Source organism: Anguilla rostrata, chromosome 6, assembly GCF_018555375.3.
Source record: "Anguilla rostrata isolate EN2019 chromosome 6, ASM1855537v3, whole genome shotgun sequence".
In the NCBI taxonomy this organism is placed as follows: Eukaryota; Metazoa; Chordata; class Actinopteri; order Anguilliformes; family Anguillidae; genus Anguilla; species Anguilla rostrata.
This window is the reverse complement of record NC_057938.1, coordinates 55,451,762-55,479,341: the sequence shown is the minus strand read 5'-3', so window position 1 is coordinate 55,479,341 and position 27,580 is coordinate 55,451,762. Positions and strand designations below refer to the sequence as shown.

Genomic DNA, 27,580 nt, shown 5'->3' with positions numbered 1-27,580 from the left:
ACACATGATCCGTCCTCGGTTGTCATTCTTTAACTTTTCAAGGAATTTAATTACAGTATTATGTCAAATATTTGGGCTAATTAAAAAGATAAAAGCAGAAATTAGCATGCAATCCTGACAATGTTGCGCCAGTTCGCCCCAACCCTGTGTTAGGACGAAGCAGTTAATTGTGTGATGTGATACTCTGAATATATAGTATGCTGTTTTTTCCGTAGCATCGTCACTGAGTCAGTGCATAAATAAACATTTCTTTATGGGGAAAAAATGAGACGTGAATCAGATTTTGTGAAAATATAATTTATTTAAGTAGCAGTCAGTGCACTCCAAGAGGACCCCCAAGCCTTATCGTACCGTTACTGATCTCCTTTCAAATCGAAACGGTCGTAGAAACCACACAGGAGCAAAGGTTTTCTGAAAATCCAAGCGAGGATCGGGTCAGGGCGGCCGTTAAACAGCTGCAGACCTCGTTGAAAGAGACAGTTATACGAGCTGTGGTTTTTGGGAGATCCACCGTTTAGTGATTCGCAGAACTCCTGACGCGCGCCGTAAAGCCTCCCGAGTCCGGCACGCGCGTGCCAAAAACGTCTGACGCAACAAAGAGGGGGTCTGCGGTGCGCGCGGGATTTCCCCAGGTTCATCGTAATGCAGCCCAGACGTCGTTTTAAGTCAGACCACTGTTCCATACTCGTGAGCATGGCTATAAGTGTGATTTACACATTGTTTGGTTAGTAATAGTAACCTGATGTCTAACACTGTCCCTGATTTAAAATGATATTTGTATGCTACTATTACTGCTACTGCTGCTACAACAATTCCCTACCCTTATAATAATTGTTCAGCCTGATTTCAGTTTTATTTATATTCGGTAGATTGTTGAAAGCAGTGCATATAAGGGGTTACATTGCTTTGTCCCAAAGGCTTTTGATCCTCACACACTAACGTAATTGCAAATCAATCACCTGAACAATGATTCTTTATCAGTATACACTGTATAATAAAATAGAGTATCATATGTAAATATTGATAATCGGCATATTTAGAAAATAAAACGCCTGATATAAGGCATTCATTCTGCTCTGCATGGCTAATGACGTATAAACTTAAACTTTATTTTTTTAGGATTAATGTTGGCGTGAAATAGGGATAGAAGGATAGAAAAAGAAGGCACTTGGTTTACAGGGCATGATTTTTCTCAACATTTTGACAATTAAAAAATAAAATCTGTGAAAATTCTGTGGTATCATTTCGATGCAGCATGCCGATGAAAATGTTTTCCCCGAATGCCAAACAGAACTCGCATGACAATCACGGCAGATTTTCATGTGTGAAAAAGAAGAAAAAAAAGAAGAAGAAATTTATACCACATTTCTGACAGCAGATGGCGCTGTCTCCCCATTGAAAGAGCCACCCCAGTCTTTGACCGTTCTTCACTGCTCCGAACTGTCTCAAAATACGTTTCATTGCTCATCCAAGTTGTGATTGTTTTTCTCAAGCCACTTAAAAAAACAGAAATGTCGGCTACTTACACAGCTATATATATTCCCAGATTTGGACGAAATTCAGCCGAAAGCAGAACTAACGTACTCACAACACAAAGTCGGCAGCGCCGTTTTTCGTGCTGGTGTCATGCGGTGCAGTTTTCAAAATCACAAACACGAAACGCGAGTGTCTTCAACGGCCAAGTCGTCATACTCGACACTACGGTCACGCTACAGTCAAAATCGAGGACGATTCTAAATGAAAAAAAAATAAATAAAATAAAATAAAAAAATTACTCTTAATAGTAATAGTTTAAAAAGAATTTATCGGTCACACCACGTGTCAGCAAGCAGCTAGTATGACTGACCAGCATCTGGTCCTGAACTACGCGACAAAGAGAGAGAGAGACAGAAAGAGAGATAGAAAGAGAGAGAGAGAAATAGTAAGTCAGTCTGGAGAGATTTTTTGCACGGGTCGTTCTCCAGGCTGCAGAACGTCGACAGTCGAAACTCAGAGGTCAGGAGGGTGGGGCGGGGGGTGGGGGGGGAGCTAAAATGGCATCAGCACGCAGTTTTTTTTTCTCTCGCGACCGAACCCCCTGCTTGGCGGCCAGGCCCAGCTCACTTGGACAGCCTCTTGGCCACGTCCACGTAGGCCAGCTCGATCTCCTTGTCGGCGGCGCAGGTGTTGGTGAACTCGTCCCGCGCGTGCGCATTCTGCAGGTAGCGCCACACCCCCGTCATCTCCGCCGGGATCTCGAAGTTGCGGTATTTCTTCGCCACGATCTGGTGGAAATCAGCAGAGAGAGTTTTATTTTATTTTGTTTACTTGAGCTCCGCCGGTTTTTGTCTTCACCTTAAATTCAGCACCCAGTTCAGACCCAGGTAACCAGGCGAAGTGAGATACCTGTGTAATCAGCTGCTCCGATTGGTTAATTAAGTGCAGCGTGACAACAAAGACCAGGGCTGCAGACCACTGCCTTAAACCCTGGGTACCGCTGTCAGTATCAAAATTAAAATTCTCCTGCAGCTCCCCCCTCCGGCCACCAGGGGGGCACGGTCCTACCTTCACTATGTGCAGCTTTGGCAGGAGGTTGCAGTCGGCCAGCGTCAGGTCGTCTCCGTCCAGGAACTTGCGGTTGGAGGTCTTCTCCTCCTCCATGCTGTCGGCGTTGATCTCCTCCGGGAGCGGGCTGTTCAGGTAGGAGTCCAGCTTCCTCAGGGCCTTCACTAGGCCCTTCTCCAGGCCTGCAAAAACAAGACCCGGTCAAAACCTAGTATATGGCTGGACCTAACACACGTGATCCGGTCGACCAATGGTGTAACTTCATAACTGGGCCGACCAATGGTGTAACTTCATCACTCACTCAGTCACAGGCATTCGCGTTTACAGGGCTGGCCCTACTGTTGCGGTCCAGCCAAAAACACACAAAGTGCAATACCCCGGTATGACCACTAGATGGGAGCAGAGCCACACATTTTGACATCCCGGTGATCTGGCCAGGACTTCAGTTGATCTGCTTTAACACATTGGTAACACAGTTCCCTCCTCTCCTGTCGGAATTCACAGGCCATTACAGAAAGGGCTCATAAAATATGTTAAATATTTAACTGCGGCGATTGGGACGTGATAATTCATTTTCGCCGTGATTACATTACATTACATTACATTATAGGCATTTAGCAGACGCTCTTATCCAGAGCGACTTACACAACTTTTTACATAGCACTTTACATTGTATCCATTTATACAGCTGGATATATACTGAAGCAATGCAGGTTAAGTACCTTGCTCAAGGGTACAACGGCAGTGTCCTTACCGGGATTCGAACCTGCGACCTTTCGGTTACAAGCGCAGTTCCTTACCCACTGTGCCACACTCCGTCCTCCCGACCGATTCCTTTGCACTGCGGTTATTCAGAGAGCACCGTAGATTAAATATGTCGCAGCGCGCTTTGCCCGGTCCCGTGCCTTCCCCTGAGCTTGGCCGAACCACCGGAGAGCGAATCGGGTCCTTACCTGCGTTGGCGCCCGGGTTGGTGTTCTTGATGTAGGCGGAGAACTTGGCGAAGACGTCGTTCCCCGCCGTGTTGGACTCCCTGTTCTTTGCGGCGAGTTTGGGATACCTGAGGAGAGACGCGGCGTGCGACATCGTTTACTGCATTATTCAGCGACAGGCACTCACTCACACCTTGATGGGGGGATTGGCCTAGTTTCCTGTGCTCAGGATGTTACACAGAGGTTTTCTCTTCCTGCAGTTCATTTAGCTACCAGCAGGGGGAGGGTGGGGGATCTGAATCTAAAGCCGGTGCTGGCGTTAGCATCTTGGCTGGCCGTACAGCACCTGACACCTTTACCCAGAATCCTCTACAGGCTCCAGTACAGTGGGCTCATTGCATTGCAGTTCTGCTTAAGACATGCCACCATTTAGTACAAAATAAATATCCTATAATTCCACTGATCACAGTGTTACCCAGGATGAGAAAATAAGACAGAGTTTACTTCATTTGGTAGTGTAAAATATTGTCATTTAAATGATATGTGTTCTGGACCGGTATTAGTGTAGTTCTATTTTTTAAATTTTATATATACATATACAGAGCTGGTTCTGGGTGACAAGGGCAGTCAAGGGCGGAACCCCTCCGATCCACAATCTGGCCCAGGGCAGCAGAACAGCTAGAGCCCTGCCTGTAAACATATTTTTGTACATGGCAGAGCTTTCTCAGATAACTCCAGTACAGAGTGCTAAGCAACTGAGCAGAGCAGAGTGTACCCTGGGCCTTGCACACTGAGCACTGCTCTCTGCTGCCCCCGCAGGCACTGCAAGGAGTCGCAGAGTCAGCTGGTTTCCTTCTTTTACGCTTCAGAGCGTAATTGCTTAACGAACATGAAGTCAGAACGCACAGTTCTCGGAGGCGAAAATCAGCTTCTGATTGGGAATTGGTTCTAACCCCCCCGGGGACTCTGTAGCCAACAGAGCAAGAACCAAACCAGGTAGAGATGCGTAACCAACAGCAACCAGCAAGCAACAAACAGGAAGTGGGCCAGAACCAGGGCTTAGCCTCAACTGCAGCTGCAAATTTTTTAAAGTGACACATTTAATTACATGAAGGTCGCATGTGGTGTAATTTTTGGTGTCATCAGACAGAGGTAAGTCAAAAGGATCCAAGTGAACAGGGGATTTCTGGTAGATTTCTGGGAAGCAATCAATCAGAGAACAAACTTGGGCTCTAATATCCACCAATAAATGCACTCAGTCAGTGTTGATTAACTGCCTGCCTGTACAGGAGCAGTCAACCATGAAAAGCCCCACCCCCCATATAACATTATGGACAGGTCCCCAAACGGACCTGACCTCTGATGGTCTACGACAGTGGTTCCCAACCCTGTTCCTAGAGAGCCGAAGTGTTTTCACTCCCTAACCCTAACAAAGCACACCTCACTCACCAGCTAGAGATCTGCACTGAGCTGCTAATTAGTACAGTCAGGTGTGCCAAAGTAGTGTTGAAAATTGAAAACCTACCGGAATGGTCGATACCCAGGAGCAGGGTTTGTCACCACTGGTCTAAGAGCAGATGCACTTCTGACACACATACACACACACACACACACACACACACACAGATGCACACACACACACGCGCACACAGACACACACACACACACACACACACACACACACACACACAGACGCGCACACACACACACACACACACACAGACGCACACACACACACACACACACACACAGACGCGCACACACACACACACACACACAGACGCACACACACACACATGCACACAGACACACATCCCAGCGTCACATTTTGGGACGGCCTACTTTGGGGGCGCCAGCGACTCCTCCAGGAACTCCTCTATCTTGTTGATGTCGGTCTTCACCTCGCCGTTGAAGGTGAGGAATGGCGGGTGCGTCCCCGGGGCCAGGTTATGCAAATCCGCCGGCTTCCTGTGCAGGGAGGAAGTGGGGGATTCAGAGAGATCCGCCGCCACGGCGCTCGGGCCAAAGCCACACGCACCTGCCGCGGCTCACAGGCACGCACCTGGGTTCCAGCGTGACCACATGACCACATGATGTCACACTTCTCCCAGCATGCACAGCTCTGCGGTCAGCATATTTTAAATGTGCTTCTCTGAGCTAATGGAGGGAATATCTTCAGACTTCAGGTGTTTGACTGTGACGCTGTCAATCTCAGGTGGTTGTCTGTGACTGTCTCAGGTGGTTGACTTTGACTCTCTGTCTCAGGTAGATGACTGTGACTCTGTCTCAGGTAGATGACTGTGACTGTCTCAGGTGGTTGACTGAGACTTGACTGTGACTCTGTCACAGGTGGTTGAATGTGACTCTATCTATCTCAGGTAGATGACTGACTCTGTCTCAGGTGGACTCTGTCTCTTACCTCTTCAGGTCGACCGTAGTGACGTTGAAGACGACTCCTTTCAGCCACAGGATCATGAAGAGCCTCTGGGAGAAGGGGCAGTTCCCAATGCTCTCTCCATCAGTCCCCGCCTGCAGAGGACACGCCCACATATTAAACCAACCAATAAAGCTCCCCATTGACAGGACACACCCACATTAAACAAACCAATAAAACTGCCTGCATACAGAGGATGCACCCACATAATCAATCAACCAATGAAATTCCATAAAACACATATAAACATCAACCCACATGTTAATATCCCACAACTGGCTTGAATATATTGAATATAGATTTGATTGATTAAATCTGAACAAAAACTTGATAACCCAATCATAATATAAGGGGTCAGGTGGGGGACAGGGTTTCATTAATGAATAATGTGGCAGTGACATTTCCATCTGCACAGAGCACGCAAACAAAAGCCGGACTGAGATCTGCTGGGCTGGAGACGCACGCGCAGCACATCGGACGGCGCGCTTGCAGTCGTCGCTGTTTTCTGTGGAGGTTCCTTGCGAATAAACCGATGAGCCCAATCTGGGACACGGACGGCAGGCCCGGGACCGGGGGGGGCCGACTCTTTTCCTTTTGTTTTCGTTTTAAAAAGGGAATCAAATCCAAATTTCCACATCAGGTTATTCCGGCGGCAACCTAAGACCAGCGGGGGAAACCGGACCCCGCCGCCCGTCACCCGACCCCCCCGGGGGGGAGAGGGGGGGGGGGCACTGAATAATGCAGAGCGTTCCATTACCCGCTTCATTAGCCGCTGCGTGAGGTAGCGCTGGGTCTGCAACAGGGTCTGCACAGGGTCTGCATGTTTTAGCACAGGGTCAGCACAGGGTCTGCGTGTTTTAGTTCTGGGTCTGCACAGGGTCTGCGTGTTTTAGCACAGGGTCTGCACAGGGTCTGCGTGTTTTAGTTCTGGGTCTGCACAGGGTCTGCGTGTTTTAGTTCTGGGTCTGCACAGGGTCTGCGTGTTTTAGTTCTGGGTCAGCACAGGGTCTGCGTGTTTTAGTTCTGGGTCTGCACAGGGTCTGCTGTTTAGTTCTGGGTCTGCACAGGTCTGGTGTTTTAGTTCTGGGTCTGCACAGGGTCTGCGTGTTTTAGTTCTGGGTCTGCACAGGGTCTGCGTGTTTTAGTTCTGGGTCTGCACAGGGTCTGCGTGTTTTAGTTCTGGGTCTGCACAGGGTCTGCGTGTTTTAGTTCTGGGTCTGCACAGGGTCTGCGTGTTTTAGTTCTGGGTGTGCACAGGGTCTGCGTGTTTTAGTTCTGGGTCTCCATGTTGCAGGGCTGAGTGATATCTGATTACCAGGGATATTTAAATGCACCAGATTTTGGGGAGACGGGCAGATGTCAGACACAGACACGCCCCTGGCTCACGGCCACGACATCCCCTCAGACGTCAGACACAGCCTGACTCCAGACACGCCAATCACCCGCACGGCGATGATGTCACTTCCTCTGCTGGACACCCAACCCGTTTGGCCAAGAAACAAGCCATTTTAATGCAGTGAATGGGCACACCGCTACCACGGAAACACAATACAGGCTGCTGATAATAGCCAATCGAGATCGAGATCTAGGGAGGACAGAAGAACAATGGCTGGCGGGGGCATCGCTTCGATGCTGATCAGATGAGTGTCATTCGTGAGGAGGGATTAAAAGCATGGATTTAACGTTTCACCTTTTTCCACTGAAAAGTGTCTGTCACCGGGTTTTGAATTTTGAATGCTAAGCTCTGCCTGGATCATATGAAACATAAAGGTGCCATTGATACTGATCCCCCCCCCCCCACCAAACCGCCATACATTTTACGTGATAGACTTCAGCTCAGAAAGCCAGTCTCAGCTACTCTGTTTTCAAACTGTCTGTGATCTGCATATGAGAGAAATCTCGGAGATATATCACCAGACAATTGCAAAAGTACACTGCTGTCAAATATAGTTATCAATATATTTTCAAAATGTCTGCCTATTTAGCAGAACATTTCTGTATTTCTGTGAGGGCAGCATCTACATTAACTTGCATAATTACATTCATAAAGACACTCAATTGCATACAGAAACACGCACACACACACGCACCAGTGCACAGGAACACACTAATGCACACACACACGTGTGCAGTCAGAGATTATGTTACAGCTGAGTGTGTTTTTCCACTTCCTGTTCCACCTCCCATGGCTCTGCTTTCACCTTACAGTCACCCTTGAAGGTGTGAGGTCACAAATACGTGATTAGAATGCTCTTTAACTGAACGTTCTAATGCTGATGTCACAATCGCTACTACTGGTGACTGAAAGCAGTGGAGCTCTAGAACGCTGACTTGGAATTTTGAAAAAAAACCTATTCGGTTAAATGGGACAGGATGCTCTGTTGTATTAGAGCCATATTTCTTTTTAAAAAATAATTTTAAAATTATTTTAATTGGTTATTTGTGAGCTTGTGGGGTAGCAGCGGTACAATCAAGGTCCACTGGATCCATTAGTTCAGTTTGTGCTGACTGACAGAGTTCAGGCAGAGGCACTAAACGCTCGTTAAACTGAAGATAAGAATAGCCGAGGGAGGGAGGGTGCACTGCTGCTGGATCTCTGTCCAATAGGGAGAGATTACAGGGGTGATGTCATCTTCAAATCAGGCTACTTTCCCTACTAGCCCCATGTGACAAAACAAATGTTAAGTTACAGTTAGCATTACCAGTTCAGCTACATTTAGCATTACCAGTTCACCTTCAGTGAGCATTACCAGTTCACGTGCAGTTAGCATTACATTTGTGTGTGTGTGTGTGAGTGTGAGTGTGAGTGTGCACGTGTGTGGGCGTGCACACGAATATATGTGTGTGCACATGAATGTATGTGTGTGCACATGTGTTTTTATGTGTGTGTGTGCACGTGTGTGTGTACAATTGTGTGTGTGTGTGTGTAAAGCCACAGAAACATGCATATTCAGACACAGGTGATATTTCATATTTCACTAAATATCGCACTCTCACAACATAGTGTATAACCAGCACTCTGAATCAGTGGACACCTGCGGGGGGGGCGGGGGGGGGATTCCCAGCAGCCCCACCCCCTTGAGGAGGAAACCCCAGTGCTCTTTAAACCAGGTCACAGGTCTCGCCCCCTCTCTCTAACACCCTGGCGCGCTGGGCAGGGTACTGTGGGTGTATTTTATCAGGTCCTTATTACAGTAGCATCCACTGAACAGCACTGCAGATACAGCTGTGGGATAACAACCAATCCGCACGGCCAGCTAGCTCACATCCCAGAGCGCAATCAGAACACACACCTGCAGTAGCGTAGCAGTAGCGTAGCATTAGCTGGTTCTGCTGAAACAAAACTGCATAGCTACAGTAATATGATGTTAGCTGACTAGCTAGAGACGCAACAGTATGGCTACAGTAATATAACGTTAGCTAACTAGCTGGAGACACAAGAGCATAGGACATTACTATTAGCTGGCTACCTCTTGCCCTAAGACAGTTGAAGGGCACAGCCTATAGCATGGCATACTGGCATTTTCAAAACATACCCCCCCCCCCCCATACACCCCCACCCCCAATCAGGCACACCCCCCTACCCCTAAATCCTGAAATCCCTCTCCTGAACCGCTGCTGACCACAAAACCTGTCCAAATAATTAATGAGTAAATCTGCTGTCCACAGTGTCCCCCCCCCCACCCTGATACCCCCCCGGTGCCCCCCCCCCGAGGCCTCACTGTCACCCCGCTGGCCAACCCTGGCATGGCGGTAACTCGACCGCGAGGATCATCTTACACAGCCCCTCAGAACCACCCGCGCACAGCAGGAACACTTTCCCTCTGCGTACAGGTACTGAACACACACACACACTCATACACACACACACACACACACACACTCATATAAACACACACACACACACACACTCATATAAACACACACTCATATAAACACACGCATGCGCACACACACACACACACACACTCATATAAATACACACACGCGCACACGCACACACACACACACACACTCATATAAACACACACACACATGCACACACACACTCATATAAACACACACTCATATAAACACACGCACGCGCACACACACACACACACACACTCATATAGACACACACACACACACACACACCCACACACACTCATATAGACACACACACACACACACCCACACACACTCATATAGACACACACACACACACACACTCATATAGACACACACACATGCACACACACACACACACTCATATAGACACACACACACATGCGCATATGCACACACTCACACACACGCACACACACATGCAAAGTCAGACACACACATAGACTCACGCACACAACTGACATAAATCCACACACCCAAATGCTACGACACACTGCACTGCCCGAACTGCTCTCTACACCCCTAAAAACAGCATAGACACACACACACACACACACAATCACTCACAGCATGCACTCCCCTCTCACCTTCACAAACAACTCGATGTCCGGGTCCTTGTCCTCTCCATTTGCGGGGTCGGTCATGGTGGATTTACTCTAGAGCTTTCCGTGAAGTTGTAATGAAGAGTCCGTACAGCCTCGTGAAAGTCCAGTCACAAGCAAGGGAGGCACAGAAGCCTCATCTCTCTCTCCCTCTTTCTCTCCCTCTCTCTCCCTCTCTCTCCTTTCTGACACAGGTCTCTTACAGTACCCTCTCTGCCCCTGCTGCCTGTGCAGGTAATTGCCCCCGGGGGTAACAGTCCTGGTTCTGCGGGGGGCAGTTTGGTTTGACTGAAGCGCTCTGTCTGCTGCTGTCACACTGAGGGGCAGGAGTCACAGGAGCTGGGATAGGTGACACTGTGGGAGGAGCTCACCCCCCCCCCCCCCACTCCACTGGTGCGCACCACAGAGACACTGTCCTCCTCATTACAATATTACACCTCCCCCCCCCCACTCTCTACTGTCCTTTCCTAAATCACAGCCTCCCCTCCACCCCCCTGACAACATCCACCACAATCTACTTCATACCCTTATTCCCCCCCCACCCCTTTCCCCAAACCCATTCCCACTCAAATCCACCCCCCTCCAAACCTACAGGTCCATCCTCGCATTGCTTTTATGAATATTATATATCGTATTCGTAAGCTCAGTATATGAACATAACAATAACATGAATATGTCCTCTACTTTTCCTCCATTCATTTAATTATGTCCATATGCAAACACACATATGTGTGTGGTGTGGATGGAGTAGTAATAGCTTATTTACCTGTCCCATGGGAGAGGGTTCTCTAGTATTTTCACATTAAAAGTAGATCATTTTCATTATTCCCAGACGGAAATATTAAATCCACTGAGGCTTTCTCAGACAGATTCACACAGAGCACATCTCTGGGTCTTTGTTTTTTTTGGAGCTGAATGTACAGCCGAACAGCAGACTGAAGCTTGTGCAGATCGCTGGCATCAGCCCAGTGGCAAACAGTCTGGATCATGGGAATCACGCTTAAATATTAATGACCTGTTTAATTTGACGGGCTCAGTGAGGCTCAGCGGTCACATGACTGCATGTGTCAGCCGCAGTGGAACCGTACGTTCCCCTAGAAGTGCCACACTGCTGATTCTGGGGACAGAACGGACTCCTGGGCTGAAAGGACGGGGGGGGGGGGGGGTTGTTTGTTTGTTTTTATACTTTGCCCAGCCTGGTCAAACTAAATTCTGACATTGTGGAATGTTCAGTGATCACAGTCATTTCACACAGTCAGCTTATTGCCTTTTTAAAATGGCCTTTTTCAAAAACTTCAAAGCACCCTGAAAAGTCTCAAAATCAGTGATACAGGATGTTTATCTGAGTTTTTCCTACCTGTGCTACAAGGGGATATAAATTTTTTTTTAAATAATTTACAGGCAGAACAAAAGGTATGATGAAAACTGAACACTGAGTCAAACACAGACAAAGCCTCTCTCTCTCTTTTTCCTTCTCTCTCTCTCTCTCTTTCTCCCTCTCTCTCACTCTCTCTCTCTCCCTCCCTCTCTCTCTCTCTCTCTCTCTCTCTCTCTCTGGGTGATCAGATGTGTTAATCTAATCTCAGGTGTAAATCTAATCAGTGGACCTTAGTAAAGCACACAGCTCTGTGTCAGCCTGTTCGCTGTTCCCTCTGATTGAATGACCCTACAGTACAAAGCCGGTGTACAGAGGGGTGTGATCTCAAAGGCCTGAGCGCTTCAGAGCAGCACTGAGAGTGATGGAGTTAAGAGGAACTCCGGGAGGAGACCGCAGACTGCTATTCAGAAGCTGGGGAGGTGGTCATGTGATTGGAGGTAAATCACCGTGGTACTGACCTCGTCATCGTCATGGTTATCGCCGTCCCTAACTACCGCCCGGGTAGCAACACGGGACGGTGTGTGGGGCGTGAGTCAGACACGGAGAGGGAGGGTTTTGGGCTGGGGGGGGGGTTGGGGGTGGTGGTTAGACAGCACAGCCCAGTCAGGGCACTGGGACATTCCAATGAGTCCATTTCTAAATTTAGAGCTTCTAGAATTATCTGCTGTAGGACGGTGAGTGCTTGCGTGTATGAGTGTGTGTGTGTGTGTGTGTGGTGTGTGTGCGTGCCTTTGTGCATGTGTGTGTGTGTATGTGTGTGTGCGTACATGCGTGTGTGTGTGCAGGGGTGACATCACATAACTTCCAGGTTGAGTGGGGGCTCGGTACCTGGGGGGGGGGAGGGTTTGGTGTCAGGCTGCTGACTTCCTGAACTCAGCAAAAACATAGAAAATGCTCATGCTAACTAGGGAATGCTAATGATAATGAAGGGGGCAGTATTTGGCAGGGCAGTGAGTGTGAGGGGGCAGTATTTGGCAGGGCAGTTTCAGTGTGATGGTGCAATATTTGGCAGGGCAGTATGAGTGTGAGGGGGCAGTATTTGGCAGGGCAGTTTTAGTGTGATGGTGCATTATTTGGCAGGGCAGTTTGAGTGTGAGGGTGCAGTATTTGGCAGGGCAGTTTTACTGTGAGGGGGCAGTATTTGGCAGGGCAGTTTGAGTGTGAGGGTGCAGTATTTGCCAGGGCAGTTTGAGTGTGAGGGTGCAGTATTTGGCAGGCCAGTTTGAGTGTGTGGGTGCAGTATTTGGCAGGGCAGTTTGAGCGTGAGGGGGCAGTATTTGGCAGGGCAGTTTGAGTGTGAGGGTGCAGTATTTGGCAGGGCAGTTTGAGTGTGAGGGGCAGTATTTGGCAGGGCAGTTTTAGTGTGAGGGGGCAGTATTTGGCAGGGCAGTTTGAGTGTGAGGGTGCAGTATTTGGCAGGGCAGTTTGAGTGTGAGGGGGCAGTATTTGGCAGGGCAGTTTGAGTGTGAGGGTGCAGTATTTGGCAGGGCAGTTTGAGTGTGAGGGTGCAGTATTTGGCAGGGCAGTTTGAGTGTGAGGGGGCAGTATTTGGCAGGGCAGTTTGAGTGTGAGGGTGCAGTATTTGGCAGGGCAGTTTGAGTGTGAGGGGGCAGTATTTGGCAGGGCAGTTTGAGTGTGATGGTGCATTATTTGGCAGGGCAGTTTGAGTGTGAGGGTGCAGTATTTGGCAGGGCAGTTTTAGTGTGAGGGGGCAGTATTTGGCAGGGCAGTTTTAGTGTGAGGGGGCAGTATTTGGCAGGGCAGTGTGAGTGTGAGGGGGCAGTATTTGGCAGGGTAGTTTGAGTGTGAGGTTGCAGTATTTGGCAGGGCAGTTTTAGTGTGAGGGGGCAGTATTTGGCAGGGTAGTTTGAGTGTGATAGAGCGATGCTGGTTGCATTATTTACAGCGCTTCACACACAAAGCACAGGACGCGTCGGCCGCTGTATTTGATCGCCTGCAGGAAACCCAGGAGAGGAAGGTTCCTTCCTGAATTATTGATGCCCCCAAGTCAGTAGTGGCCTGGGAATATAGGTTTTCAAGTTTTTAAAAATTCTCCTTCCGTCCAGGGGTTAGCGATATGGGTCAGCAAAAAAAATAACTGATCGCAACATGTTCTTTTAATCAACAACAAATGTAATATACTCATTACATTACAGGCATTTAGCAGACGCTCTTATCCAGAGCGACTTACACAACTTTTTACATAGCACTTTACATTGTATCCATTTATACAGCTGGATATATACTGAAGCAATGCAGGTTAAGTACCTTGCTCAAGGGTACAACGGTAGTGTCCTTACCCGGGAATCGAACCTGCGACCTTTCGGTTACAAGCGCAGTTCCTTACCCACTGTGCTACACTCCGTCCTCATACTCCTCATACTCATGCACGGGGCAGCAGTGTGCCTGCAGAAGGACTGCACGTGAGTGTGAAGACTGTCTGTTTCGAAATGACTGCATACCTCAAGATTTGACACAGGGGTTGGGATTGGGGGGGGGATGACAGTTATGGGGACACACTGGGGTTGGGGGGCGACATAGCTCAGGAGGTAAGACCGATTGTCTAGCAGTCGAAGGGTTGCCGGTTCAAACCCTGCCCTGGGCGTGTCGAAGTGTCCTTGAGCAAGACACCTAACCCCTAACTGCTCTGGCGAATGAGAGGCATCAATTGTAAAGCGCTTTGGATAAAAGCGCTATATAAAAAAAAATGCAGTCCAAATGCGGGGGGGGGGGGTCCTGACAGCAGGTCAGGTCTCCCTTCAGCCAGCGCAAGTCACTGTGTGTCCCCATAGCTGTCATCCCCCCCGCCACCCAACCCCTAACCCCCATCCCCCATCCGCCATCCGCCATCCACCATCCCTATGTGTCCCCATAACTGTCATTTCACCGCCCCCCCCCCCAACCCCAACCCCAACCCCCAAATGTTGCTGTCACACAGGACAGCATACCTACACCACCCGCTCCCCCCCCCCAAATAAGTCACACACAGGTCAGTATAACTGATTCCCCACACACAACCCCCCGCCCCCAACCCTCAACCCTCAACCCGACCACCCACCTGCCCAGATTCAAACTTTCTCTCTCAGAATTAAACCTGAGTTTCCAGAAACATCGCAAGCTCTGATTTCACAAAGAGAAGCGGCGCAGTGCCGGTGGATCATTAACTCAACCAGGGGGCTGGGTGAGCTGCACACGGTGTACGGCAGGAATCAAGCAATTATTAATCTGGGCCAGCCAATCACAGCATTCCAGTACAGGGGTGACCCACCCCCTTAGCCAATCAGCTCACCTCTCACAAAAAAATTCATTCACGCATTTCAGGAGCAAAATTCCTCATAATGCTACAGTTTTATATGCAAAATGTACTGCAGAGGAGAATATAATGTCCAAAAAGAGATGGTGTGTTTGTCACAATGGAATCTACACACATTACATCTGCAGACTGGCTTTAGAGTCTGCTGTACGCTTCCCCTAAAGCCAACTTTCCAGGCGACCGATTTCCTCTCAGATTTCCAGATTTTTTTCTTATTTTCTCCACAAGACTGCCATGGTTAGTTTTGTTTATGCATTACGGTTGTAAATTAAAATGTCAAATTACCTAATCAAAGCATGACAAGATGAAAAAGTCAATGAGGGAAAAAAAATTAATTAAAAAAAAAAAAAACTATTCACTGTCAGTGACCTCTAACTGTACTCAGAAAAAAAACTCCCAGTTGTTATCAGTTTAAAGAGCAGATTCACCTTCAGCTTCAGTTTGTCAAGCAAACAGCGTGGAGAGAGCACGAGAGCCCTCTTGTGGTGAAACATGCAGACTGCGACTTAATTCCAACCGTCAGTCCTTGTCCCTGCTTGTTCAGAACATTTTTCCTGTACATCAGAAACAGGGCGGCCCAACCCAGCTCCAGGAAGTTCTCATTTCAGCCCTAATTTTGCACAACCAGTTCTACTAATTAGCAGCTCAACGAGATCTCTGGCTTTTGAATTATTATTTTTTTGGGTTGGAGTGAGATCTTACAGGAAGGCAGATCTCAAGGAACAGGGTTTGGCAGCCCAGCACTAAAATAACTTTCAAGATGACAGTACATTTCAACATTGTTACAATCGTCATTTACGTAATGTTAATTCAGCGCTCCTGCGTTGGACAGAATGAGCAATTCCACGAGAAAAGGTACTGATTGGTGTTTCTATTTGCAAAACTAAACTTTTCATTTGATTTAGTGGGAATGGTAACACTATGAAACTACAATTCTGTCAAACAAATATCCTTTGGGGTCAGATGTGAATAGACGCTCCACTACTGCATAGATTACTATATATATATATATATATATATATATATACTGTATATATTATATTTCCCCAGAAATTAGAATGATTTCAGGCCTGCAAGGAATGCATGGACTTCATAATGGCCTTCAAAATGTTGTTTGAAAGGGGGGGTTGGCAGGGCACCTTATTCAAATATTTACTCCAGGCAACTATGTAAAATTCGAATATGTGTGAGTGTTAATACATTCTTCAAATCTTTTAAAAATCCATTTCATCAGACTTACGGAAATGAATACCAGCTCACAGAGAAGCGGGGGCATGTTTTGTTTGTGCCGTGATGGGTCTCGGCTTTCTAAATGACTAACCCAAGAATCCCACCGCTACGGTTAGCGCACACCTCCGGAACACACCTTTGAACCTGTCGCAAAATGCACTCTTAAGCAACCCGGAGAAATTCCTTCAGCGACACCCCTCCCCCCCTCTCACTGCACCTAACGACTAACCTCTCATAATCGCACGCCAGTTTCATCTTTTATACTTAATAACGATTTATTATGTCCGATCTATCCTTTATCTCTAAGGTTCTGATTGAGCGTGTCCACTTGCACATTGATTCAGCTACGCACTGAATGATTTTTCACACGTGTGAGAGACGATCGGTTTTCGCGATTCGTTTCGATTCCTTGTTTCTTGGTTAATGTTTCTCAGGTTTATACTCAGCTGTGGAAAGAAGGCCCAACCCTCATCACGCTCTGGAAAATGATTTCCCAGAATGCTCTCTGCTGATGTGCCTGTGTCAGAGGGAGGTGAAGGTGTTCCCAAATTGCGTGTTGGGTCTCAGTACCCACTCAGAAGGGCCTGAGGTCACTCCCGAAAAACATGAACACTTCTGCGGCAGATGTCACACACACGTACGAATGCACACGCACATGCACGCGCATGCACAGACACACACACACTCACTCACACACGCATCCACAAACAGAGTGAGATTTATTGTGGGACGGTTTTATGATACAAAGCTGCTATACCAGCCACACCCTGTCATAAAGACCCAGAATCCTCAGCTGCCCTTCAGTAAGAGTAAATCCTCTCCAGCCAGCTTTCCCTCTCCCTGTAAGACCATGACAGCCCGGAGGCTCGGAGAGCAGTAAGCGCGGGGGGGGGGCACTGCAGAACAGCCCCCGCCCCCGGGGCACCGATCTTTCCAAAGTCCAGGACGGGCTGATTCCATGCGCGATATCCGCACCTTTTTAGGGTCCAAACACGATAACATCAGACACGCCATTGAGTATGATGGTGCGCATACAAGCCTACAGTCCACAGAGGACGCACAGACCCTGACAGACTGCAGGGTCCTGACCGACCACAGGAGGCGCTACTGAGCCAGGAGGTGGAGGATATAAAGTCAGGAGTGGGTCTCAGTATGTAAAGAGTGGGTCTCAATATGTAAGGAGTTAGTCTCAGTGTGTAAGGAGTGGGTCTCAGTGTGTAAGGAGTGGGTCTCAGTGTGTAAGGAGTGGGTCTCAGTGTGTAAGGAGTGAGTTTCAGTATGTAAGGAGTGGGTCTCAGTGTGTAAGGAGTGGGTCTCAGTGTGTAAGGAGTGGGTTTCAGTATGTAAGGAGTTAGTCTCAGTGTGTAAGGAGGCTTGGTGCGTAAGAAGTACCTCTCGGTGTGTAGGTATTGGCAGCAGGTTAATAATTAGACCTTTTCTCTCCACAGTAAAGGCCTTTAAATGTCTGAGACGCCCACTGCTGAATAAAACTTTTCCACCATATTAGCTGGAGAGAAGGATCTCACAGAAGGATTTCAGGTTAGGCACTTTGTTGGCTGTAGGCTGGGGGCGTAGCTAGGAATTCTGGGTCCTTGGAAAGAATTCTGCTCCGGCCCTGCCTTCTTAATAAAACAAACTGAATTTCTGTAGCTCTACCCCCACCCCAACAACCCCCTCCCCCAAAGCTGTGTGCCCATGTAATTGTCAACACCTTTCACCCCACTACAGTAACTGTTTTTTTGTTTTTCAACTTTACTACACCACAACACCGAAAATTTGCACAAGGCCATATTCCATCGGGTCTGAAGTGCAGGCACTTCGACCCCATGCACTTTTTTTTTGCGCCATGAAGAGGAGTATCAACGCGTGCGTCTCGCGATCTAGGTCCCAACTCTGTGAGTGTCGTCACTCTTGTATCACAACCCTAATTTCGCAATCAGATCCTGGCTGTGAGGGCCCTCATTGTTAACTCCTAGTGTACCTCATCGGTAGTCTATTAATGAACACAATGTACACGCCGATAACGGTAAAAATATGCTTTGTTTATTTATTTATTTTTTTTCTCATATGGGTCTCCAGTGCTCCAACAGACTTCATCCATTCGATCTGATAACGGTTAATAATTACACACAACAGCGGGGCCTCTAACCAGCGCAGCCATCAGTCAAGACAACGGCAAAGTCAAGAATGCGCGTCTCTCTCTCCCATACCCACGCCCCCGCGCGCTGTCTCCGTTAGCAACGCCGTGTGACCGTTACTGTAAACAGCTGCCCGCGATATGATTGTGGATCTTGACTTCCCCTTCTGATTGCATTTTAAATTGATTAACCTCCGTCACCTGGGCTGAGAAAGCCGCTGTGTTTTTCGTTTGGAGTCTAAAGAACACACAGGGAATGGTACATTCTATTCTGCGCGGTATAGATAACGTTTTTACGTTTCGTTGACCTACAGACTGTCCAAACTCTACGCCAGCTTCTTTGCTTAGCGTTGCTGTTAGTCAGTGAGTATTTGCTTTTTAGCACTTAATTATCATCCATCTACTGTGTTTTCTCCCTCACGCTCATTCCATTGCATAAAGTCCACAGCGCAAACGGCGACGCACGGGCTTGCGAACCAGGCGTAATAGCCGCTTATCAGCCACACCCCCGTGACCTTGATCAGCAACGGAAAGGTCCCCAGCAAACTCTCCACTTTTTAAACAGTGGTTCCAACAATGACAATAGTTACTGCGAACAGTTACTACCACCAGGCTCGCTTGCGCACAACTGCATGCAGAGTGCATTGCTATTAACTTTTGTCTCTTCAGTGATAGGCCTATACAATTTTAAGTCATATGTAGGCTACGAATTAAAATAAATAAATTAAAGGACAATGCAGGCGATGTTATGGTGAATGTTGATGCGTAAGCGCTTTTCTTACCCGGACGAAGAGAGCGATTTCCGGCTGATTCGGGTCTGCACTGTCCTCCGCGGTGTCGCTGTCGGTGGCTTTGAGGCTGTAGTCCACCGCCTCCTCCGATTCGCTGGCTTTGCCGTCGGACAGGCTGTAGGCCATCAGCATGTCGCTGTCCGCGCTGTCCACGTCGATCGGCGACGCCGGCTCATCGCCCTGCTCGGAAGACGAGGAGGAGGAGGAGGAGGAGGAAGAGCCTCCTGGCTCTGCGGCATCTCCGTTCACCTCCAGCGGGACCGGGACCACCACCTCCTCCTCCTCCTTCTCCTCGACCTTCTCCTCTTCCTTTTCCTCCATCTTTTCCTGCTCCTCCTCCTCCTCCTTCTCCTTCTCCTTCTCCTCCTCGTCCTCCGACGAACTGGACGAGCTGGAGCTGTCCTTCTTCACCCGTGCGGCCTTCTCCTTCTTCTTCTTCTTCTCCTTCTCCTTCTCCTTGTCGCTGTCGCTGTCGCTGGAGGAGCTGTCGCCCCCCGCCTTGCTCCCCCCGGCGTCGCCGTCCCGCGTGTCCATGTAGTCCGGCGAATCGCGGTCGCCGCCGCCGCCGCCCGCCGCCGCGTGGACCTCCACCTCGCTGTAGATCGCCTCGGCCCCGTCGCTGAGGGTCTCGTATATAGCGCCTTGGTTCTCGTACTTGGGTTCCGCAGGCGGAGCGGCGCCTTTGTCGTACGGGGTCTCGTACACGTTCTCCTCCCTCACGCTCTCGTAGACGTTGCCGTTGTTCTCCATGTTTCTCTCTCCGCCGATGGGGCTTTTTTTAAAGAAAAAATCCGGGGTGGTAAGAGGCGAGCAGGCGCTCAGAGTCGTTCGCTCTGGGGGGGACTTTGGACGCAGGCAATGCTGGTGTCTCTGGCAGGACCGAGCGCTGCGCATGAGCGGTTTATAGCTCGAGGAGCGAGGGGACTTTGATCGGTCGGCCCTGCCGCCCCGACTGTGCTGGTGAGGGCGTGCTTCAGAGAGAGAGAGAGAGAGAGGAGAGAGAGAGAGAGTGAGCGATATCACTGAATGTTAAAAAACAAGGTCGTTTTCCCGCGTTCATTCATTTATTTAAAAGAGAAATGTAACCAACGCTACAGCGTAAATGCAAAGGTTCGCAGGTAGTGCCATTTTTTGCTCTGCAGAAGCAAATGTATTATTTACCTTAATTTTAAATGCCTATATTTAAGATAAATGTTCCATACACCACCCACTTGTATCTGACTTTATGGTACGGCAGCCCTGTTCAAACTGGGATTTGAGCCTGCAAACTCCAAGATCCTCATTACAAGCCCGGTTCTTTGGTTCCCCTTGTTCCTCAATCCAGAACCTCCTGGTCTTCCTGCACATAGGTTGTTACCAGTATGGGCCACTAGAGGGTGTAGAAGGATCAAGAGTCTCAGACGTTCCACTTTTGGAAGGGTAGAGCCAGCGGTATCAGCTGAAAATGTGAAATCACCTTGAATAAACATGGAATGTTTGGAAAGTGACAAGATAATAATAATTATAATAATAATAATATTATTAATCATAACAAACATATCCGAACAACAACACTAAAAAGAACATTCAGTGCCAAACTCCTCATTAAATCCAGCACAGACTATTTGTGTAAGAACGCTTGATTACAATACACATTGTAGGCAGATATGTCGATCTCTCTCTCTCTCCCAGCTGTTACAGCACATACAGGTGACTGAACCTGTGTATTTACCTGTATAGACTTTTCCCTCCCCAGCTGAAGGGCCATTCTCTGATGTTGACTCCATGGTGAATAATTACACATGTCTTCAGGGTTCATGGTATGTGTACTCAAATAGATTTTCTAAAGGTGAAACCCCACCTTGTCATTCGTAATCCAGAAGCACAAAATTCCAATGACAGTTGGAATTTACAAAAAAAAAAATAAAGTTCTTGCGGAATGCGGAACAATTCATGTCAGTATCACAAGTATGACGCAAGATGGCAATATTTAGCTGGCTTTAGCCTGGTCCAGCTCGTTCGAAGCTGATTTGGAGATGTTCAAGTTTGTTCAATAAATGGTTGAGATGGCAACCATGGTGGCCGACCATCACTAATTCCGGATAGTAGCCCATTCAGCTGCAGCAGAAGCCATCTTAGACTGGTAGCAGTAATTTCCACCAGGAGAGGTTAATAATGTTGATACTCAGAGAAGAAACTGTCGACATAATGTCGTTTCACTACATTAAGCACGTACGCACTAATTTATAGTTAGGAAAATGGCCAGCATTGTTGTACTGAACGGCCTGTTATGTTATGTTTCATAGTAAAGAAGTTGGAAGGTCAAAACTGGGCTTAAAGGAGAAAACGTGACACAATCAGTAGACTAGACAGGAATTATAACACTGTGCATACCATACAGAAAACCGTACAATTAACGCGAAAAAGGGAAATCGTCTGCAAGAATGTTTATTTTGGCATCGATACGCCCACAACCCTCCAAACTCCGCCCACTTATTTTCCCCTTACCAACCATGCGCAGTTTAGAACGAGCTGTCAATCAGCTGTGGAGCGTCACTCAAGAGTCGAAGTTGAGGAAGGCTGAAGTAGCTTGCGTAACTTTTTGTTTTACACCAGCGCGCTACAAACAACAAACCCTCTATATGTAATGTATTAGCTGCATTATATGGGAGTAAAGTACGTGTGTCGGGTCGTAGCGTCGTAAGGTTAGTAACGGCTTTTTATTAAACTCGTACTACTACGCACTTAGCTGGCTAGCTGACGTTAACGGTTTCCGTAATCTTGGGTTCCCGTGCCTTTACAACTTGCGAGTGAAAGTGGGTCTTTGGAAGATTATTCGGATATTATTGTCGTACGACGTGCAGTTAACTAGCAATCTTGATGGTTATTATGACCTATTTCCCCTTCAGATCCTGACGAAATTAAAGTTCCATGTAGTGGGTAGCGCGTGTCTTAAATCATGGAAGTGTTGACTTTGGTTGCGTAGTTCATTTTGTGGAGTCTTATATTTCACAGTCACTTTACTGCAGTCGATGAATGCTTTCTTTCTTTAGTCTTGCGCACTTTTAATTTGATGGCTTGTCTAAATTGGAAAGCCAAATGCTGCAACTTTAACGTAATTTCTGAGAAGGCTTTCCTTGTAGCCCTTCACAAAGGACTCTTTTGTACGCCGCCGGCTGGTATTGACAGTACTTTTTCTCGGCGATAGCTTTATGGGATTAAATTTTCTTCTTCTAATACAGACGAAGAGAGACGTTACAGATCGAGCCATCTCAAAGCTTCGGTCCTTACATTTTTACTGTGAAAGTATTGATCGGGCCTCGTCTGTCCATATAGTCCTATAACATCCACATCCTTACTGCGCTTCCGCAATGGGTGTGTTCATATTGTTTGACAGTTATATTCGTAATATATTATATATATTCGGCCATATTCGCAGTACGCTTGCACAGTTTGTTTTAGAATTCGAACTGAATTCCGGTTTGTGGAGCTGTCAAGAGGACAGGCGTCACCAAACATTGTTCCCAGTTTAATGAAATGCCTGCCATATTTGCGATCTAACCTCCAAGTTTAGATCACACCGGGTGGGGCTTGACGTACGTCTCTTGTTTCCGGGATGGTTTCAATTTAATAACTCGTGTAGCAGAACTAATCTGGCGTCTAGTGATTATTCATTCAGTGCTGTAAGTGCATGGGGTAAAACTCATTAGCTGTGAGTGATTTAAAATCCTGTCATGAAACTGTATTTTGTTCGAGTTCACGTACGTTATATTTTTGGCTGGACCGCAACAGCGGGGCCAGCCCTATAAACGCGAATGTCTGTGACTGAGTGAGTGATGCAGTTACACCGCGCATGTCTGTGACTGAGTCACTGACTGATGAAGTTACACCTTTGGTCCGGCGGTCCGGCCCAGCCATACGCTAGGTTTTGACCTGGTCTTGTTTTTATCCGGGCTAAAACGATACTCTGCAAAGCCAAAGGTCCCTGTGGTTTTGTTTGTCAATTTGCATGCCACTCAAACATTTACCCGTGTTTCAGCGTCACGTGTGGAGAGTTGAGAGGGGTGACCTGCCCGGAGTCCCGCCCACCTGTTGGAGGATGTTCCGCGGCAGCCTGCTGCTGTTCTTCCTGGCGGGCCACGCGGCGCTGGTCGCTGGCGAACACGGGGGAAACGGCACGGCAAGCCCCGCCCCCTTGCTGCTCGTGTCCTTCGACGGGTTCCGGGCGGACTACCTGCAGAAGTACGACTTCCCCAACCTGCAGAGGTTCTTCTTCTCGGAAGGGGTGCTGGTGAAGGAGGTCACCAACGTCTTCATCACCAAGACCTTCCCCAATCACTACAGCCTGGTGACGGGCCTTTATGCAGAGAGCCACGGCATTCTCGCCAGCAACATGCACGACGCCGCCACCGGCAAGAACTTCTCCGTCGCCGACGACCGCGACCCCTTCTGGTGGAACCAGGCCACGCCCATCTGGGTCACGGCGCAGGAGGCGGGGCTCGAGACGGCCGCCGCCATGTGGCCCGGGACGGACATCGCCATCCAGAACCGCACCGCCAGCCACTTCCTGCGCTACGACCCCCGCGTGACCTTCCGTGAGCGCGTGGCCAACGTGACTGGCTGGCTGGAGCGGGACGAGGCCGTCCGATTCGCCGCCCTGTACTGGGAGGAGCCGGACCGCTCCGGCCACCACTACGGGCCGGACAACACCACCGAGATGGGGCGTGTCCTCAAGGAGGTGGACGATCTGATTGGCCTGCTGGTGGAGCAGCTCAACAGCTCGGGCCTGTGGGGGCGGATCAACGTCATCCTGACCAGCGACCACGGCATGGCCCAGTGCTCCCAGGACCGGCTCATCCGATTGGACGGCTGTCTGCACCCCGAGAATTACACGGTGGTGGACCTGACGCCCGTGGGGGCCATCATCCCACTCGGCGGTGAGGGGGTTCTTTATTTCACCCTTTAAGGTGTGAGGTCACAATCATGCGGTTAGAGTGTTCTTAACTGAACATTCTAACGCTGATGTCACAGTCACTGCTGGGTGGCCGGAAGCAGTGGAGTTCTAGAACACCGCAGCCAGTAGTGGGAGTTGGATAAAGGTGTAGACAGTGGGCAGTTATTTTTTTTTCGGGGGGGGGGAGGGCAGTCATTGCAGGAGATATTGAAATAAAGTTTTGGGGTTTTGGGGGGTTTTTGCGGATGGCATGCAGCTGTGAGTACGCCCCAGTGATCTGGAGACGTGTGCAATGTGACGTGGAGTCTGCTGCTCTCTCAAGCAGCTCTCGAGTGGCACTCTGCCAGAGCTCAACGGTAGAGCCGCAGGCCTGTGCTAAATACCGCACCCCCCCCCCCTCTGCGGAGGGAGGCGTTCACGCCAAGCTTCACACCGTGCCCTGACAGAGGCTAACACTAGTACTAGTGGCTGCATGGCAAATGAGAGGCTTCTGGGATGTTAAAAAAAGGAAACGTTAAAAAAAAGGCTAAATACCATAGACATTTTGAATTTTTTTATGAGCTTCGGTTTAAACAACTGACTAAATATCGTGGCGAACCTTAGAGGGGGTTGGGGGGCTTCCTTGTTAATTGTGGCCAAGTGCTGGCAGTGAATTTTATGTCCATTGCTGTAATTCGTGTGTGTGTGTGTGTACAGACCCTGCACTGGTTTTCAAGGCCCTGAGCAAATGCCACCCCAACATGAAGGCCTACATGAAGAAGGACATTCCTGATAGGCTGCATTACAAGAACAACGAGAGGGTTCAGCCAATCATGCTGGTCGCAGACGAGGGGTGGACCATCGTCCAGCACGGGAACCTCTCCCGACGTGAGAACCCACAGCGCCAAATTACACCACCCTAACGCCAAATTACACCACCCTAATGTCAACATACAGCCAACATACACCACCCTAATGCCAACTTACACCACCCTAATGCCAACTTGTACCACCCTAATGCCAACATACAGCCAACATACACCACTCTAATGCACACTTACACCACCCTAACGCCAAATTACACCACCCTAATGCCAACTTGTACCACCCTAATGCCAACTTGCACCACCCTAATGCCAACTTGCACCACCTGGGGTGCTGCAGTCATACTGTCAAAAATAACAAATCAACCATGTGTAATAATAATAATAATAAGGAAGGATAATAATACTTCTTTTCTTTACAATTTGCAGTTGGTGACCACGGATACGACAACTCCCTTCCCAGCATGCACCCCTTCCTGGCGGCGCGGGGCCCGGCGTTCGGGCACGGGCTGCAGGTCGCGGGGCTGAGCAGCGTGGACGTGTACCCGCTCATGTGCCGGCTCCTGGGGCTGCAGGAGAGGCCGAACAACGGCAGCCTTGCCCGGGCCCGGTGCCTCCTGGCTGGGGAGGCCTGCTCGAGCCTGGCCCCGGTGCTGGGGCTGGTGGTGGGCGTCCTCCTGCTCCTCTCCACCCTCACCGGCCTCTTCATCTTCCTCAAGAACAAGGTCCCGTCCAGGTCCCGCCCCTTCTCCCGCCTGGAGCTGCAGGAAGACGACGATGACGACCCTCTGATTGGTTGAAAAAGGGGGCTAGGGGGGAGGAGCCTGGATTTGCCCCGTTGGACAATCGACAGGAGGGAGTGGTTGTCACCATCTTCTCCGCACACGTTGAATGAAAACGTTTTTGTTTTTTTTTCTCGAAAAAACCAATCAGATAAGGGCATGGCAATTTACAGGAAATAAAGAGCTCAGCGCCATATTTACACTGCAGGCCTTAATGTTAGGTGCGACGAGGCACGGGAAGATGTATACCTGGGTTTACTTGAATCGATTGATATCACCATGGCAACGATGAGCAGGAGACAGGGAGCGTAAACGAAGCGTCGCGGCGCCTTCCTGCCACAAGGGAAACCAGACCGAACAGGGAAGCGAAAGTGACACTTTATGGCGCCTTGACTCTTCTGGGTACGGCTTGTTATTTAGACTCCAGTTACAGGTCGGCGGTGATATTTACTCTGTGCGGCTACTGATGGGCGTGTTGTGTTGGCATGCAGGATGCACGATGAGACGCGTGGCACAGTCCATAGGACGGCCAGCTCTCGAACCTCATATATCCCCCCACCACCCCCCTCGGCTGCGGGTTCGATTCCCCCAACATGGCACTGCGATCTCTCCTCTGTCTGTTACACTGTCTGCTGTATGAAGCAAAACGTAAGAAAGGAGGCCTGACTGTTTGCTCTCATTTAAAAAAAAAAAGAGGAAAGGATTTGTCTTTGTAAAATTTCCTTGTGTTTATTTGTTGAAAAGTGGAGGGGGGGGAAATTGTTAATTTAAGTTTTATTCACTTAAATGTGGGTTAATTATTGTTTTATTCTCATTTTCAAAGGTCTTACTTGTTAGTGTGCAATCTTGGTCAAACTCAAATCTATGCAAAGAATGATATTTTTCTAAGGGTTAAGGTTAGAATCGTTTTAAATGCACCGAAGGGCTTGTCACGTTTTGGTTGATGTGTCGTTTTTTTTTGTTTGTTTAAATGTGACTCATCCTTGCCTTTCTGTCTGTTTGAATTATCATCTTACTAGTCGTGGATTTATTTATTTGCTTTGAGGTAGCGTTACGGGTACGTTTCTTGTGTCGTTGTATAAATTAAGACTTTTTACGTAGTGGGGAGTGTTAAAATCGTCGTATGTTTGACATTGTGAAATAAAGGAGGTTTTTTCTCGTTAAGTGTTGTGTTTTGGATTGAATGAAGAAATGAGAAATGTGCTCAAGCGCTGAGATTTGCAGAAATGTGACTTGTGCGGCGTGTGCCTGTACATTTCACCAAAAATAAATAAAAAACGTTACATTTTCATTTCTGCTTTTTTTTGTTCCTTCTTGCCTCTCGCCCAGTGCATGCTGGGACAGGTTCCAGCACACCCCCCTGCTGCCCTGCCCAGGATAAGCGGATATAGATAATGATAGATAGATAATGGATGCGCCTTTTCTGCTACCCTGCCCAGGATAAGCAGATATAGATAATGGATGCGCTTTCTGTTCCCCCCTCGTTCTCCTGGGTCTGGAACGCCCGATTGTGCTCAGGCTGTGCTGAAGTACTCACCCTCGCCCCCCCCCGTGGGTTCAGCAGACCGCAGACGAACTCTTTCCCCTGAAGCGTGTGACCGAATCCCCCCCCCCCATCTCTGGCCAGTGCTGGAGCGGGGCTGTCAGCTGCAGTGCGGATTTCAGCACCGCCACACGTCCCGTCCGTGCCCTACAGCCGGGGCACTCAGGCTTTTTCGATCCCGGGACCCCCCTACCCAGGCTCAACAGCATCCAGGGGACCCCCATATTAACTAAAAAAAATGGTTGCATTCAATAAAAAAGGTTGAAATAA

At 48.6% G+C, this 27,580-nt stretch overlaps 2 protein-coding genes across 3 annotated transcripts; one reads left to right on the top strand and one right to left on the bottom strand.

The window, feature by feature from the left end:
• Positions 1-281: 281 nt before the first annotated feature.
• LOC135257694 (chloride intracellular channel protein 5-like) lies at positions 282-20,187 on the bottom strand. Of its 2 annotated transcripts, none has more exons than XM_064340712.1 (6): positions 19,241-20,187; positions 5,896-6,005; positions 5,319-5,444; positions 3,498-3,604; positions 2,545-2,726; positions 282-2,264 (listed from the first exon to the last, which is right to left on the bottom strand). In XM_064340712.1, the coding sequence occupies exons 1-6, from the start codon at positions 20,141-20,143 to the stop codon at positions 2,100-2,102; spliced, it is 1,593 nt and encodes a 530-aa protein (XP_064196782.1). In that variant the 5' UTR covers positions 20,144-20,187; the 3' UTR covers positions 282-2,099. The 2 variants fall into 2 exon arrangements, with proteins under 2 accessions (XP_064196782.1, XP_064196783.1); XM_064340713.1 differs by lacking the exon at positions 19,241-20,187 and adding an exon at positions 10,386-10,730.
• A 1,560-nt stretch (positions 20,188-21,747) lies between these two features.
• Positions 21,748-26,931, top strand: enpp4 (ectonucleotide pyrophosphatase/phosphodiesterase 4). The gene is made up of 4 exons (XM_064340718.1): positions 21,748-21,933; positions 23,268-24,165; positions 24,879-25,049; positions 25,415-26,931. The coding sequence occupies exons 2-4, from the start codon at positions 23,328-23,330 to the stop codon at positions 25,783-25,785; spliced, it is 1,380 nt and encodes a 459-aa protein (XP_064196788.1). The 5' UTR covers positions 21,748-21,933; positions 23,268-23,327; the 3' UTR covers positions 25,786-26,931.
• The last annotated feature ends 649 nt before the right edge of the window (positions 26,932-27,580 follow it).

Coding starts and splice junctions, on each gene's coding strand:
- LOC135257694 (XM_064340712.1), bottom strand. CDS start 20,143: ATGCGCAGCGCTCGGTCCTGCCAGAGACACCAGCATTGCCTGCGTCCA. Junction 6,006..19,240: donor AAATCGCTCTCTTCGTCCGG/GTAAGAAAAGCG, acceptor TGTCCTCTGCAG/GCGGGGACTGATGGAGAGAG. Junction 3,605..5,318: donor GAGTCGCTGGCGCCCCCAAA/GTAGGCCGTCCC, acceptor GTCTCTCCTCAG/GTATCCCAAACTCGCCGCAA.
- enpp4 (XM_064340718.1), top strand. CDS start 23,328: ATGTTCCGCGGCAGCCTGCTGCTGTTCTTCCTGGCGGGCCACGCGGCG. Junction 24,166..24,878: donor GGCCATCATCCCACTCGGCG/GTGAGGGGGTTC, acceptor GTGTGTGTACAG/ACCCTGCACTGGTTTTCAAG. Junction 25,050..25,414: donor GCACGGGAACCTCTCCCGAC/GTGAGAACCCAC, acceptor TACAATTTGCAG/TTGGTGACCACGGATACGAC.